The sequence below is a fragment of the Ovis aries genome, chromosome 1, assembly GCF_016772045.2.
Source record: "Ovis aries strain OAR_USU_Benz2616 breed Rambouillet chromosome 1, ARS-UI_Ramb_v3.0, whole genome shotgun sequence".
NCBI lineage: Eukaryota > Metazoa > Chordata > Mammalia > Artiodactyla > Bovidae > Ovis > Ovis aries.
In genome coordinates, this window is record NC_056054.1 from 250,124,232 (window position 1) to 250,140,658 (window position 16,427).

Below are 16,427 nucleotides of genomic sequence, written 5' to 3' on the forward strand. Positions count from 1 at the left end.
CAGTTGAGAGTCTTTTCAGTATTTGGAGTGGCCTTCATTAGAAATTTTGTTCAGTTACTAATGTTTTCCTAAAATGATCAAAAACACTTTTTAAGATTGAAAATCTGATTAAAATTGTAAAGTGAGGTGATTCTAGAAGCATGGTGGAATGCTCTAAAATGCTCCCACCATTTTGCTCCATTTAGTATCCTCTTGGTAGCTCAGATGGTAAAGAATCTGCCTGCAGTACATCAGACCCAGGTTTGATTCATGGCTTGGGAAGATCCCCTGGAGAAGGAAATGGCTACCCACTCCAGTATTCTTGCCTGGTAAGTCCCATGGACAGAGGAGCCTGGTGGGCTACAGTCCATGGGGTTGCAAGAGTCAGACAGGACTGAGCGACTAACACTTACTTGGTGGAGTCAACAGTGACTCTACGTCATGGCGACAGTGACATGCATCACTATGAAGTCGATTCACTGTAGGGTTTCTTGAGTGTTGTTTTTCTCCTTATCACGTTACTTATTTTTTTCTAAATTTCTAAAATCTGGGTCAGCTTTCTTGCTTCTGGAGCACTTGATAGCTTATTTCACTCACCCTTTCCCCATGCTGGGCAGGCCTTGGCCATGATGCCGTGGGATGTGGTCCAGCAACAGCAGCTGAAGTGCCCCTTGGCAAATATGGGCCTGTGTTGTCCTCATCCTGCAGGTGAGGAAACTGAGGCTCAGAGAGGCGGAGTTAAGTAAGTTGCACAACAGATGATAAGCAAGTGGTAGAACCCCAGTCTGTTGGACTCTGAAGCCATACGTATGGCCATCTTCAAAACCAGTGATCTACAGGAGGGGTCACCACGTGGCTGACTCTGTTTCCGCCACAGTGACCCTCTACTCAGGCTTCCCTAGAGACCAGGGGCTGCTGAGGACAAAAAATATGCTGCCAGGGTCAGTCATCAGGCCCAAGGCTGGGCACACCAGAGTACCACTCAGGCAAGCAACAAAAGGAAGCAATGGCCCCCCGACCCCACAAAGGCAGAGTGGAGGTCTGTGAGGAAGATGCGTTTGGCACTGAAAGTAACCTTTTGCACACCAGAGTTCAGAGTTCCAGCTACTGTTCAAAGCAGGGTCACCTTGGACCAGGGGCTTCAAGATCAGTAAAAATGAAATGATAATACCAGCTTTTACTGATCACCTACTATGTGTGCCAAGCAGGGAATAACTAGACAGCTCAGCAACTCTGAGAAGTAAATGAGTTTGGCCCCATTTCACAGGTGAGGAAACAGGTTCTGAAAGAGTCAACAACATATTCAAAGTCCTACAGTGAGAAAGTAAAGATGGCACCCAAACCTGTTTCCATCTGTTGTGAAATTCCAGACTAATCTGGGAATGAAGCCTCAAGAGGCGATGCTTTCTAAAACTGAAGCAGTAAGAGGGACTTTCCTGATGGTCCAGTGGTTAACACTCCATGCTTCCAATGCAAGGGGCGCTGATTCACTCCCTGGTTGGGGAACTAAGATCCTACATGCCATGTGGCATGACCAAGAAAACATTTTAAAAATAAAATTTAAAAATAAAAACTACAAATTTATATTTTAAAAAAGACAATAATGGAAGCACAGACGAGTCCAGCAAGGCCCTAAAAAGATTCAGGTGAGTCTCTGAGACCATCAGGAAGGACTTTGGACCTGAGCTAAATGTATTTATTTATCCCCCTTCCATCTTTCCTGAATTCGGCCGACTTTAGGTAAGCAGTTTCCTAGGTACCAAAAATATAAGGATAAATTATGAGTTTCCTATTCACAATCTGGTGGGGAAGATAGACTGAGAGAAAGGCTGTTAATAACAGCCCATGTTGATTGGGCACTTTTCTGTGGATGGGCTGCTGAGCTCTTTAATTCAGCCTCGTTATAGCTCTCTGAGGTGGGTACTGTCATTGTCTCCCATTCTACCAATGAGGAAAGGGGGGGCAGATTGCTTAAGACACCTAAGAAGATTCCAGCGCTACTATTTGGAACCAGTATACCACCCCAGGCAGTCTCATTCTAGAACTTAAACTTCTACACTGCACCTCCTACACGGCACCTTCTCCTAACAATCAGCATCAGCCTCTTCCCCAGCCCTGGAGAAGCCCTTGCTCCTTCATGGTCTTGTGATACTCAGTGTAGACAAGGCTGCCATTAACTTTCCTGACCAAATAAGGGGAATAGAGGTCAGTGAGGCTCCGAGAGTGTTCATGACACCCTGCGTACAAGCAGGACAGCCTACACTTGAACCCAGACACTCTTACTGAAAATACCTGCTTCTTCCATCAGGCGCTTTTCCCCAAACACAGCTCCAGTCAATGCATAATACAGTAGGCGGAGGACGGAAGATCAGATTGATACAAGACTTAGTGCTTACCCATGTTTGATTAAAGAGAAGGCACAGGTATCTCTTGATTTTCAGAAGACAGATTGCTAAAAGAGCCAGGCCTACCAAATGGGTGTTAAGTCTAATCACATCCAAACTGCTAACATATAACGAGACTTGCGATTTGCTCTGCGCTCTACACCCCTCCGTGGACTTTGCACATCTACTCCTTCCATCTTCATGACCACGCTTGGGAGGCAGGCGCGGTCATCAATCCTCGTTTTGCAGGTACTGAGACATGAAACACCCACCCAGGGTCCTACTGCTGGCTGGAGAGACTGGATTCAGCCCAGGCAGTCAAGCTCCAAACCGGGCTCTGAGCCACGGCCCAGTCAGGTTCTAAAGTACTAGCTTATGATCCGAGCAAGCCTCTGTTTTGAGAGGCAGCTATGGGCCACACACTGTGCCAGGGCTTGAAAGTGTTAGTCGCTCACTTGTGTTCGACTCTTTGTGACCCCATGGACTGTAGCCCGCCAGGCTCCTCCATCCAGAGAATTTTCCAGGGGATCTCCCCAACCCAGGGATCAAATTCGGGCCTCCTGCATTGCGAATGGACTCTCTACCTGCTGAGCCATCAGGGAAACCCGGTGCCAGTGCTTACTGTGTGGTAACTTACTTACCTTCACAGAAGTCTGAAAAGTAGCTATATTATCCCAGCTTTTTACAGCTGAAAATTTGTACTTGGAACTCAGGTCTGATTCTGATAGCCCAGGTCCTTAATCCCTATTCAACTTTTGCAAAAAGTGAGCTACTGAAAGAAAGTACTTAAAAGAGTAGAAATCTGCTTGTTTCCTCCTTTCAGCTGGGGCTCATAGAAGGCAGTCTTGGATGGGGTGGTCTGTCAGGACCCAGATGCATCACCTGGCACAAGGCCTGGCACACAGTAGGCCCTCAGTACGTATTTGTGGAATGACCTACCTTAAATGGACAAAGGCAGAATGAGACTTAAAATCAGAGACCCCCCTGGGCCATGTGGGGGGACTGCAGGCCGCATGGATGCACCCTGAGCCCATATGCCTACCCCACAGGCATCATCACAGCGAACTGCTCAGATCTCTGCCCCAGATGGAAGACCCAGACCAAGGCAGTGCCAGCTCCCCCGCCTCCGCAGGTAGGTGCTAACCCTCTGCTCTGTCAGGGGTGCAGAGCATGGGAGGAGGGGGTGAGATATCAGGGCTTCAGGTGAGAACCCATGTGAGCCATAGCCCCTGGGCACAGGTAAGAGTATTGAGGCCTGCTTGGGGTGACACTTTCCGTGTTGAAAAGTCAGGTTAAACAATCTGCCACCATCCCTTGTGAATCGTTGTTTGCTAAAGTGGGATTTCCTGCCCCAAAGGAGTTTACCTACCTTGTGACTTGTGCTTGTGACCTGGATTACAGCCAGGACTAAGCCGGAATCAACTTCTGGGAGCTGCTGAGCTAGTTGGAAAGCCTTAGCCTTTTTGAATACAAAATGTGCCATTATATCGCTTAACCTGGCACTGTATAGCATTGTTACTCAAGTGTTTTACTTGGAAAAGGAAACCTAGTTTTAAGGGATTTAACATCTATTTGGATCTTCCTTTTAATTTGCAGCCCTGGGTTTCTACCCCGTGGTCAGCTCCTGGTGTTTGATGGGACCTTGTCAGCTGGAATTTCAGAGCGCCTCCCATGGCAGCCCTGGTACCAGGGCTTAAATGCACAGCCCCTCAGGCACATAAATGAGAGCACAGTGATGGGGGGCAGGGTGGGCCAGGAGCAAGGGATCACTGGTCCCACCCGGCCAGCATTCCAACAGGCTCTTCCGAGGGGTTGCCTCCAGCAGCTCTCCCAACTTTAACTGGTGGGACACTATTGCCCTGTGAGAAGCGCTCTAGATTGTTGTGGTTAAACACGCTCACAGTGCTGTCTTAGATTCTATAGGATTTTCAGGGCCTTTACTATGCTCATGTGCATGTGACTCTTATAAGGAAGGGAAGTAGCTCGCAGCCATTCTTAGCACTTTTTAATCATGGGGCTCTTTTTAGCGCATATTAGTATTCCTCAGAACTGGTGCTCCCAGAACACAGACTGGGAACCGCTCTTCTAAAAGGACTTGAAAGGTGGGGTGAGAAGAGATAAACTAGGAGTCTGGTATTGACATATACACCCTACTATATATATAAAATAGGTAAACAACAGGGGCCTACTGTATAGCACAGGGAACAATAACCTATAACGAAAAAAGAATCTGAAAAAAATATATATTAAAAATAAATTAATTAAGAGGCCTTGAAAATGCCCTCAAGTTTCCCGCTGCAGTCCCCGGATGCTGATCAAAGCATCACTCACAGCAGAATCACCTGGGCGGCTTACTAAAAACACTGAAGCCCAGGCCACGCCCCAGACCTCCTGAGGGGGAGGGGCCTGGAACTCGATGGTTAACAGGCACGCTGGAGATCTGCTTTACCGCCAGTCTGGGGAGCTGTGCTGTTGAGCGGGAACCCAAGAAAGAAGGAGCCACAGAGTTTCCTATATGAGGAGCTTCTCCAGTATTTATTACATTCCTCTGGCCTCCCTGTCTGCCTCTCCTCCGCAGCCTGCAAGGGCTCCTCCTCGCTTGTCCCCCAGCCCTGAGCACAGCACACAGTGCTCATTCTCAGCCCTCTGTCTACTTTCTGAATCACCTCTGGCTCAGCAGTCACTCCTGATAGAGTTCTCGAGACGCTGGCCGAGAACAGCGGGGCCCTGCCCAGCACCTGTCGTGAGCTGGAGACCATCTATGTTTGGCAGTGAGTCCAGGTGTGGATAGGGGAGTGGTCTGGAGGAGGCAACGCTGCATCACCACTTGCAGACCCGTAGGTTATCTGGGGTGGGGGACACCTGGGGGGCAGAAGAGCAGCTGAGTAAGGCACGCAGGGCAGGAAGTGCTGGCCACCCCATGCCATTCAGGATGCTGGAACCTGTGGCGAGAGAAGGAAGCAGCTGCCAGTGAGGCAGGAGGGATTCCACACTGAGGCTCCCAGCTTCTCACCTCTCTGCAGATGCTTCCAGAAGCCCTGTCTCTTTGCCTGGCCTGCCTCTTCTCCCACCTCCCTTTGTGGCTCTGCTGTTGAAAACCTGTCTGTCCTGTAACACCCTTCTCTAAGAAGGAACTCTCCCTAAGAAACCAGTTCCCCCTCCACCTCTTCAAGTCACCCCACTTTCTTTTTGGATGTGCTTGTCCAGGGGCTACTAGCCTGCTCTGCTTGGCCCCGTGGCATTGGGGGTTTGTCCTTTATTCCCTTTGTGTCCGTTCAAACCCTAAATCCTACTCTTCTTGTTCTCTTCCAAAGTAACTGTTAAAAACGGATGTTTGGGGAAAAAAAGGAAGTTTGCATTGAATGAAAAGTGGGCTTTTCAATTTGCCAAAATATATCCAGGGCTTTAAAAATGCCTGTGCCCTTTGCTTGATAAATTCCCCTTCTAGGAATCTGCCTGAAGAGGTAATTAGAAATTGGGACAAAGACTTATGAGAAAGATGTTTATCACAGCAAAAAATTGTAAAACTACAATGGCAGAACATAAAGCAACCTCAGTGTTAAAATGTTAGGGAATGTATAAGTAAATTTACTATATATAATATAGGATGAAGAACCCACACAAAAGGTTTTCATGATATGGCGAAACACTTAGGAGGTAAGTAGGAAAAAAATCAGGATATAAGACTGGATAATCTCAAGTATATAAGCATATGTAAATGTACTTTCACATCTATTTGCATGTTTAAATACAAAAGACTAAGAAATACACCAAAATATTGACAATTTTTTGTAGAAAGCAGAATTATTGTTGTTATTTTTCTACTTTAAATACTTATATTTTCCACACGGTCCACAGTTGACACAGATTTCTTGTTTGTCATCAGAAAAAAAAATAAGAGCAATTAAGAAAGAAAGGTGGAGTTTTTCTCACGTGAGCTTGGCTTCTGATGAGGTAACTTACGTGCTACTAGTGACCTTCTTAAAGGACCATTTTGTGTGCCGTGCACCTGGCGTGTGCTGTTCTGCTCTGCAGCTGAGCTCAGCATCTTCTGGCCGCCGGGGCCCTGCTTTCCCCATCACTGCTGTGATTTGTGGTCCTCCTTGGACTCACCCAGAGGCGTGTGGATTGCCTTGTCCTGGGCCACTTGGGTGTCACACTTTGGGACACTTTCAGTCCTTTGATAGCCCAGTTCTGTCGCTTGTGAAGGTAGTCCCTGCCTTGGCTGTTGGGGCCGAGCATAGCTCAGAGGATTCTCTTTCCATACAACGAGAGCAGATGCTTCATCTGTTTCCATTTCACACTGCCTGTTTCAAGGCGGCCTTGTATAATTAGTATGGGCATTCCCCTCATAAACCAGTGGGCTTCCCTGGTGGTTCAGTGGTAAAGAATCAACCTGCCAATGCAGGAGATGCTTCAATTCCAGGGTCAGGAAGATCCCCTAGGGTAGGAAGTGGCAACTCAGTCCAGTATTTTTGCCTGGAAAATTCCATGGACAGAGGAGCTTGGTGGGCTACAATCCATGGGGTTGCAAAGAGTCGGACACAACTGAGCACACACACACACTTCAGACCCCAATACCTGGCTTCATCGTGGGTATCCTGTCTAGACCCGGAAGCCTACACTCCAGACACCACCCTCCGTGCCTGTGTTCACGTGCTGCACTAGGCAGGAAGTTTCCATTGCATTCTCACCAGCACTCAACTTCCATAACTCCCAAAGGAGGCTTTATTGCCCCTACTACAGGTGAGGAAACAGGCCCATCAGCTGTAACTGAGATTTGAACCCAGGGCTGACTGGCCCCCAGGTTGGTGCTCTTTGGTGTCAGAGTGTGGGCAACTGGACATTCAGACAGGTCCTGGTGGCACTTCTCTTGCTTCCTGTGTGAATCTCTGCTTCATCTGCTCTCCAGAGCCTGTGGTTATTCAAAGACAGAGCACACTGCCCCAAAACGCCATAGACATCTATGTCGCTGAGTCACTGTTAAGACAAATCAAATCGGCAGCTTTTATTCAAAACCTCAGACTTACAGACTGGACTCAGAGTAACTCGGTCTGCCAATTTCGTAACAGTGATATGAATGGTTCTGAAAGGAAATGTAACTGCCTTTAAGGGGCCTGATGACAGGACTGCCCAGAGTTGGGGTCTAAGGTGCATGTGGCTGGCAGGAGGGATCCATCGCACCAGCCCCACGGGCGTGCCTTTTGACTTGGGGGATGGGGCAGGTGTGGGTACTTGTTCCTTCTGGGCAAGGGCTCAGAGTGAATTGTATTCCATACTGTCATTGTTAATAAATTCAAGCAGTATTTAATATTGAAGCAGGCATGTGGAGATCATCCCCACAGAAACCCACAGAAGAAGAAACCCTGACCTGTGGGAACAGGGAAGTGTGCCCAGACCCCAGGAGACCCTGAAATTCAATGCACATCACTTAACCTCTCCCATAGGAAGAGCTGCTGCTGCTGCTGCTAGGTCGCTTCAGTCATGTCCGACTCTGTGCAACCCCATAGACGGCAGCCCTCTAGGCTCCCCCGTCCCTGGGATTCAGCACAAAATAACAATTCAATTGCTTGAAAGATCAAACACTGGTCTCTTTCTGTATTACGGTGGTCAGATAAATAAGAAAGTAGAGTAAAATCTCACAGGTATGGAATAGTTTGAATCCACATACATGTTGTAAGCAATGGGACCAGCCCAAATGAGTGAAAAGTCTTAAGTTACTGAATAAATTTTAAATGCACTTAGGACACTCTCCATAAAAGCTTGGTGAATGTGCCAGTGAGTGGATTGGTGGATAAGTAGGTATATGGATGAATGGATGAATGGATGGATGGTAGTTAACACATACCACGCTTTTTCTGTTCTCTGTTCTAAATGTTTTTTATTTTTAAAAGTGAAGTCGCTCAGTCATGTCCAACTCTTTGCAACCCCGTGGACTGTAGCCTACCAGGCTTCTCTGTCCATGGGATTCTCCAGGCAAGAATACTGGAGTGGGTTACCATTTCCTTCTCCAGGGGATCTTCCCAACCTAGGGATCGAACCCAGGTCTCCCGCATTGGAGGAAAACGCTTTAACCTCTGAGCCACCAGGGAAGCTAGATATATTTATAAGTTCATTCAATTCTAAAATAATCCTGTGAGATAAGTGGTGTTATCACCTCATTTTAAACTTGAGGTCACATAGCTGTCAGATGGCAGTCAGGATCTGAATATAAAAGTCTGGCTCTAGAGTCCTCGTGCTTAGCCATGGAGAATTCATGAATACATTTCTTAATAAATGTTTGAATATCATTTTATTATACCAGTAGTACACTGCTAAAGTGTTTGAAGTATGTTTCTATGATTACATCTGATGCCTTAAACTGAGTAAACAAGTCTAGTGCCATGGTTTCATGGACAGGGAAACTGAGGCCCAGGGAAGGATCTCAGCTTCAGCCCCGCAGCAGCCAGTACCCAACGGAGGCGGGAACTCTGACCTCTTATGACATGTCCAGCTTCTCACTTTCCAGTGCATCGCTGGTCAAGTGCTCCTTTGTAAACTCATCTCTCTAATCCATGTCCAGATTCCCTTAAAGTTTCCACAACAGAGGAGCCTAAGCTGACAGTTTACATCAGGTGTCCCCTCAGCAGATATCCCTGAAGCCCTTCCCAGCTGAGGTTTCATGGTGACTGAGATGTTCTTGCTCTAAGAGCCCAGCCTTTGCTGTTCACTGAAGCTACAACCGACTTCCAGAAGGACCAGAGGCCCTGCTGTTTGCTTCTAGCATGGACATAGTTTTTCTGATTAGCCCATTCAAAGGGACAGGAATAGGAACGGTGCGAGGAAAATCCAGGCAGAGTGATGCATGTACAATTCCTGCCAGCAGGCGGCAGCAGAGCCCAGGGGTTTCAAATGCCCCCCAGTGGAGGCGGGCGGACTCTGTTAGCAATGAATAACCTCAGGTAAGTCACACGGCTCTCTATGCCTCAGTTACCCCCTCTGCACAATGGGCATGACAATAACACCTATTTCCTGAGGTTACTCTGAGGCTCAAATGAAATTAAACACATAAAGCACTTAATAATAGTGCCCGTAGTAAAGAGCCAATAAATGTTAAGTATTCTTTAATCATCACAATCATCACTCTCTGTTAGAACAAATGCTAAAGGATTATCCACATTGATCAGTTGTTCTAGAGCTTTGTTTTATTGAAAACAGATGAAAAGGTCACCAGCCGAGGTCTCAGAGACCTTTTAGTTACCCAAAGATCCTTTATAATTAACCTTTAAGATGGAATTGTACTTACAAAGGTACCAGAAGTTAGGGCTGGAATAGATTGGCCCTAATGGTAAAGAACCGCCTGTGCTCCACATGAGAGAGACATAAGAGACACAGGTTTGACTCCTGGGTCGGGAAGATCCCCTGGAGAAGAAAATGGCAACCCCACTCCAGTACTCTTGCCTTCAGAACCCCATGGACAGAGGAGCCCGGTGGGCTGCAGTCCATGTGGTGGCAAAGAGTCAGACACGACTGAAGCGAAGCAAGCAATGCAAATGTATTTATTTAACTTACTTTTGGTTGCGCTGGGTCTTTGTCGCTGTGAAGGCTTCTTTCCCATTGCGGCGAGCGGGGTCTGTGCTTCAGTGTGCTGCGTGGGCTTCTCATTGCTGTGGCTTCTCTCGTTGTGGAGCACAGGTCAGTAGCTGTGGCGCAGGGGCTTAGTTGCTCAGCAGCCTGTAGGATCTTCCCAGATCAGAGATCAAACCCATGTCTCGTGCACTGAAAGGCAGGTTCTTTACCACTGAGCTCCCAGAGAAGCACAGGGCTGAAATCGATTTTGAGAAAGGTAGTGACTTGCCAGAGGTCCACCGTCTATTAGTCCTAGGGCTTTAAGAACCTCACCTATCAGAAGACAAGAGTCCTAGGTTCAGCACAGCCACCTTTGGTCTTGCTGGACCTACTGCGGGCTCCAGCAACCACAGACAGCCTTGTGGTATGACAATGAGAAAAAAATCCATTTTGGGTTACTTGGCATTTTGCCAACCTTAAACAAATGATGTATTGATTCAAGTACTACTTAACAACTGTATATCCCTAAAGTAGCTTCAGATTCATCAACATGCTTTTTCTCCTTGAGTCATGAACACATAGACATTGAGTTCCCCATACATTCCAAGAAAAGTGTTTGGTGAAAATCTCAAACAGAATATGACGCTATCTTTCCTGGCCATGACCCTCCTGTTACTTTCTTGAGATCCACCTTTGTTTTTCCAGCTGTGCCTGAGCTGAAGCTCCTCTGCGGGGCAGATTTCCTCAAGACCTTCCAGACTCCCAACCTCTGGAAAGACACACACATCCAGGAAATAGTGGAGAAGTTTGGCTTGGTGTGTGTGACCCGAGCAGGGCATGACCCCAAGGGATATGTCTTGGACTCGCCCATCCTGCAGAGATACCAGGACCAGATCCACCTGGCCAGGGAGCCAGTGCAGAATGAGATCAGCGCCACATACGTCAGGTGGGCCCTGAGCCAGGGGCAAAGCGTGAAGTACCTGCTCCCGGATGCTGTCATCTCCTACATCAGGGAACACAACCTCTACCTCCAGGATCCCAGCCCAGAGAGGGAATGAAGGCTTGCCAACCCAGGGAGGGCCAGCCCCTTCTTTTCCAACCAGCTCGTCCTGAAGACAGGGCCCTTATGGTCTTTGTTTTCTGAAATCTTTCCATTTTGCATTTGGTTTGTTTCAACAATGATTTTGCTTCTGCGGCATCTTCTGTCCCAGGAAGAGATACCTTCTTCAGGGAGGAGCAAAGGTCTGCATTACAAGGATAGACATTTATCATCGAGGTTAAAGTGGTGTGGAGCGCATCAGGATTAGACAAAAGCTCTCAGAACCTCTGGTGGAAGAGGCCTCCTTGCTTTGTAAATGGTAGTTATGGCATGAACACAGAAGGTGGTTCTGCACATGGCAGGGGCCCCTGAGGGTCAGATCAGAATTGCCCACAAAGCCTTTTTTAACTGGGACCAGGTGCAACCTGTGGGCCTTGACTGGAGAGACTTGACAGGATGCTAATTACCAAACAGTGGGCTTGTCAAGACCTTGTTTCAACAAAACAGCATTCATGAAGGCCTACATTCGGGAGCAGCACTTTGTTGATTGACACTGAATCTTCTTTTATGAGCTGTTGTCTGCCTGCCTCCTGGTCATTGGTAAAATTTAAATTAAAATCTTTCTAAGTAGTGATCCTCAAACTATTTTTGATGCAGTATACATATATATTTTTTCAATACAGCTATTCTATTATATAAATGCCAGGGTTCCTGATTTCCAGGTTTCTAAAAAAGAGCTGAGTTAAAACAGATGCTTTGCCTGTTTTAGAGAATCTTTTTGAATGTTTTATGATGGCCTGCCTGTTTGAATATAGGCGAAGGGATAAATAATAAATTGACATAAAAAAGTACTAATGAAAAGTTTATCTTTTTCTTTCTTTGTTTTATTATTAATGCCTGATATAGCAGCTGTTTCTTTTCTTTTTAGCTACTCCATGAAATTTGCTACTGTTTCAGTCCAACTGACATGAATTTAAACGTTTCTAGTCCCAGGTACCAGCCATGGAGGAAGCAACTTCTTTCCAAGCGAAAGGTTCTCTAAGCTCTGGGTCAATGGCTCTGTTCAGGTGAGCCCTGGAAGATGCCCCTAGGAGCCCGGTGTAGGTCCAGGATTTGTCCTTCCACTCCTGATTAGGAGGAGATTTTGACTGGCCAAACCCTGTTTGAGTTGACTCTTTCCACTTGCTGACTGAATGCTTTTAGAATTTACTTCTCCCAGACTTTGCCCTGGTTCATCCTTGTTACAAATTCAATCATGCAGAAGCACAGAGTTGGTGGGAAGAATCTAGTATCTCCCAAAATATATCCCAGTGTCTGCAGGTGTGTCAGGATGGACATGAGTGAAGTTGGGAATCAGGGTTCCCTGTGAGGAGAGTGGAGTGGGGGGGAGCCCCCCGTGGGAGTCTCCAGACTTCTGCCCCTGTAACCCCTAAGCTGCTGACCTTTCCTCACTCTGATGAGCTATGCCCTCAGAGGCTCCCTAAGGACCCAGCTAATTCAGGGGAATAGGAATCAAATAGTCTTGCCCCAAAGCTGGCACAGCAAGCTGTGTTATGTAAACTAGCTCCCTTCTCCACGGTGGGCCTCAGTTTCCCAGTCTCTAAAATGGGGAAGTGTGGTTAGACATCCTCCACATTCTCTTCCAGCTGACTTTCTAAGACTCTGAGTGCCTCTGACTTCAACCTCTCCACCCTTATTTGGGTCCAATACACTTCTAGCCCAACTGGACACTCCCCAAGGGCAGGGGCCTTTGTATTCTTTGCTGCTGTATCCTAAGTGCCAAGAAATTTGCTACTACAAGTGTGCTTGCAGGCCCAGTGTTTGCATCCCCGGGGAACTGATTAGAAAGAGACTCTCGGGCTCCAGCCCACATCTATTGACTCACTCTGTATTTGAATAAGGTTCCCAGACCATTCAACGCACTGGCCTAGAGTTGTCATTCAGTCACCAAATCATGCCTGACTCTTTACAACCCCATGGACTGCAGCATGCCAGGCCTCCCTCACCATCTCCTGGAGTTTACCCAAGTTCATGTCCATTTAATCAGTGATGCCATCCAACCATCTCCTCCTCTGTCATCCCCTTCTCCTCCTGCCTTCAATCTTTCCCAGCATCAGGGTATTTTCCAATGAGTTGACTCTTCGCATCAGGTGGCCAAAGTATTGGATCTTCAGCATCAGTCCTTCCAATGAGTGTTCAGGCTTGATTTCCTTTAGGATGGACTGGTGTGATCTCCTTGCTGTCCAAAGGATTCTCAAGAGTCTTCTCCAGCACCACAGTTCGAAAGCATCAATTTTTCGGCATTCAGCCTTCTTTATAGTCCAACTGTCACATCTGTATACATGACTACTGATAGGACCATAGCCTTGACTATATAGACCTTTGTTGGCAAAATGATATCTTTGCTTTTTAATACACTATTTAGGTTTGTCATACCTTTCCTGCCAAGAAGCAATTGTCTTCTAATTTCTTGGCAGCAGTTACCATCTGCATTGATTTTAGAGCCCAAGAAGAGGAAATCCGTCACTGCTTCCACCCTTTCCCCTTCTATTTGCCATGAAGGATGGGACAAGATGCCATGATCTTAGTTTTTTTAGTGCTGAGTCTCAAGCCAGCTTTTTTCACTCTCTTCTTTCACCCTCATCAAGAGGTTCTTTGGTTCCTCTTCACTTTCTGCCATTAGAGTGGTATAAAAGTTATTCATTTTGTTTTGAATAAGCTGTATGTATAGCTGAAACTGCATCACATTTACTCTGGTAAATTGCCCCCACTGTTCTGTGTGGAGTACAGAAAGCAAAGGTGGGGCGGGGGGAAGAGGAAAACAGCACACAGCTGTAGTATCCAGAAAAAGTGATGGAGAGGGAGCCTGTGGGTTTGAGGCAGGGCTTCTCACCTTGGGCATTACTGGCATTCTGTACCAGAGAATTCTTCACTGGGAGGGGCTATCCTGTGCCTTGTAGAATGCTTAGCAATATCCCTGCCTCAGTTCAGTAGCTGATAATAATATCTGCCCATTGTAACCAAGATAATCACCAGACCCACTAGTTTAAGACTATGGCTTAGAGTGGGAGGGGGATGTTTATGAGATGGGGTCTCTGCCTCCCAAGAGAGAAGATTAGGAAATGGCAGCTGAGTATCTTACAAAGGTCTAGTTTGGGAGTAGGGGGATCCCTACCAGTCATGAAGTCATGTTTATTCTGGGGACACAGTGCTGTTGACAATAAGAATCAGAAGCCACATCCTTGACTCAGAGGCACCCCACCTTCAGTCTCCCTCTAATCCCAGTGCCCAGAGTAGTTTTCTCTTCCTTGTTTCACAGGCCGAGTCTTCCAACATACCCGGTACCCTCGGTCCCGATGTTCAGGGCCTGGTGAATGGAGACTCCCAATGAGTGGGAGCTAATAGTTCTGTGATTATAATTATTCAAATTTCAAGATTCATTTACTCAAATCCCATTTATTAAGGACCTTGCCTGTGCTAGGCACTAAACACTAGGAGAAGTGATGTGAGCAAATGGACATGGTCTTGCCCCTCGAGAAGCTTACAGACCATTGTATGGATGAGAATCAAGCATTACCATGACAAAACATGATTTCATACCATCCTGAGGGCTCCAATGGGCAAATCCACCATGTGCTCTGCCAGCCAGAGGCAACAGGTTCCCTGTGAAGTAAGGAAGCTTAAGCAGCTCCTCGTTTGCCTGGAGGGATCTTAATTATGTAGGTACTGATTTCACATTCAAACTTTTTATTCTTTTTCTGGAAAGGGGCGTTAAAGATTGTACAAAGTTTAGGCCCCATAAGACACCAGGGATTCACCCCGATGACAGAGAATAGACAGCAGAAAAGAGAGGATGGATTTGAGGCCTGAAAGACAAATCCCCAAGACTTGGGGAAGGGTGGAGGCAGCTGACTTTCAGGCAGAATGAACAGCACACACAAAGGCCGTGTGGCAAGAGAGGGCGAAATAGACAACATGACAAGCTAGATTCATGAGCACCTCCTTAAGAAGAGGTTGAGTGTTATAGCGTGCATCTGACGGTAGGCATTTTGGCATGCCAGCGTCAGCCTCCCTGACCAGCCTCTCTGTGCGCTCAGGGCACTAGGCCCAACTAGGCTGGAGAAGACCTCCTGTCTGAGTCATGGTCATACCTTGTGGCTCCCACCAGGCAAAACCTTCATTCCTTAGCCTTTACACATTTGTGGCTGGTTAGTAGCTATCACGTCTGACTCTTTTGTAACCCCATGGACTGTAGCCCGTCAGGCTCCTCTGTCCACAGGATTTCCCAGGCAAGAATACTGCAGTGGGTTGCCATTTCCTTCTCCAGGGGGCTCTTCCTGACCCAAGGATCAAAGCCACATCTCCTGCTTGGCAATCAGATTCTTTACCACTGAGCCACCAGCGAAATCCACCTTTATATATATTGTCCCCTAAAATAAAACATCACAAAAGATCTACTATATATATATATATGGTGGATATATCTATTATATATGTAGATAAATATCTACATATATTTAAGAATTGTTAGATATTTTATATTAGAATTGTTAAGATATTTTGGAATTGTTAATTTAGAATATTTTAGAATTGTTAAGATAATCCCCAATAGACATACTTCTACCATATATATATGTGTGTGTGTGTGTATATATATATATAGTATCAACTATTCATACATTCTATTTCTGCACTCTCACTTGCCTCATTGATTCACATAGCCTCCTTTTTTTAGTATCAGAAGAGAAAGTACATGTCACTGCTGAGCTCCTGCTTTATTGCATTGACACTGACCTGCATACCTGATTTCACATTCTTCTCCATTCCCTCGGGCCTTCTTTGCATCTCGTTTGCCAGGGTGTTTTGTTTATTCGGCGAGAATAGATAAGACAGTGGCTTGGACTCCTGGGGAAATAGAATTTCCAGCCTTAAATAAAGGTTCTCCCGTGCTAGTGCATGCTGCCCAAGTGAGCGCAGCTCTGTATCCTGGCCTGAGGAAAAGATTTTTCATTCATAATCCTGTCTGTGTCGCTTGGGACAGAATGATGTGAAATCCCATTTTAAACAGAGAGCGCTCCGGATTTGCAAGGCACACATGGTAATCGAGTTAATACATGAATATGAATTTCTTCTCCCCAGCCTCACACTTTCTATGCTAACAGTGTTTCTGTCTTTGATTTTTGCAAGGGTCTCAATGCATAGACCGTGCTCCGTTTCAGTCATGTTATTTTCTTGGACCACAGCTCTGCATGTTAGATACATATGTGTGTGATCTTAATCAATCATAATGCACCTAGGCACATACCTCAGAATATTTTAGAATTGTTAATCCCCAGAAGGCTTGTTTGTGGCACTAGAAGGGACCCTAAAGTTAATCTGGTAGGTCCCAGCTTTCCCAAATTATCAGAACACTGAAATCCCAGTGTTCTGTATCACTCTTAGAAACAATAGTACCATGTTTCTTTGGGGAGCCCTAC

The 16,427-nt window shown here is 46.4% G+C and overlaps 1 protein-coding gene and 1 long non-coding RNA gene across 3 annotated transcripts in view; one reads left to right on the forward strand and one right to left on the reverse strand.

Moving 5' to 3' along the window:
• Positions 1-11,801, forward strand: part of NMNAT3 (nicotinamide nucleotide adenylyltransferase 3) — a 123,498-nt gene extending 111,697 nt beyond the window's left edge. For both annotated transcript variants that reach the window (XM_004003880.6, XM_060395257.1), the window contains exons 4-5: positions 3,413-3,495; positions 10,617-11,801. In XM_004003880.6, the coding sequence (XP_004003929.2) occupies positions 3,413-3,495; positions 10,617-10,969 (436 nt within the window). In that variant the 3' untranslated portion in view covers positions 10,970-11,801. The remainder of the gene's footprint in view (positions 1-3,412; positions 3,496-10,616) is intronic.
• Positions 1-16,427, reverse strand: part of LOC121817255 (uncharacterized) — a 98,730-nt gene that overhangs the window by 58,408 nt on the left and 23,895 nt on the right. Inside the window, exons 3-4 of the long non-coding RNA XR_006057085.2 lie at positions 9,915-15,855; positions 577-681 (exon numbers count right to left, since the gene is read on the reverse strand). This is a non-coding gene — a long non-coding RNA (uncharacterized LOC121817255). The remainder of the gene's footprint in view (positions 1-576; positions 682-9,914; positions 15,856-16,427) is intronic.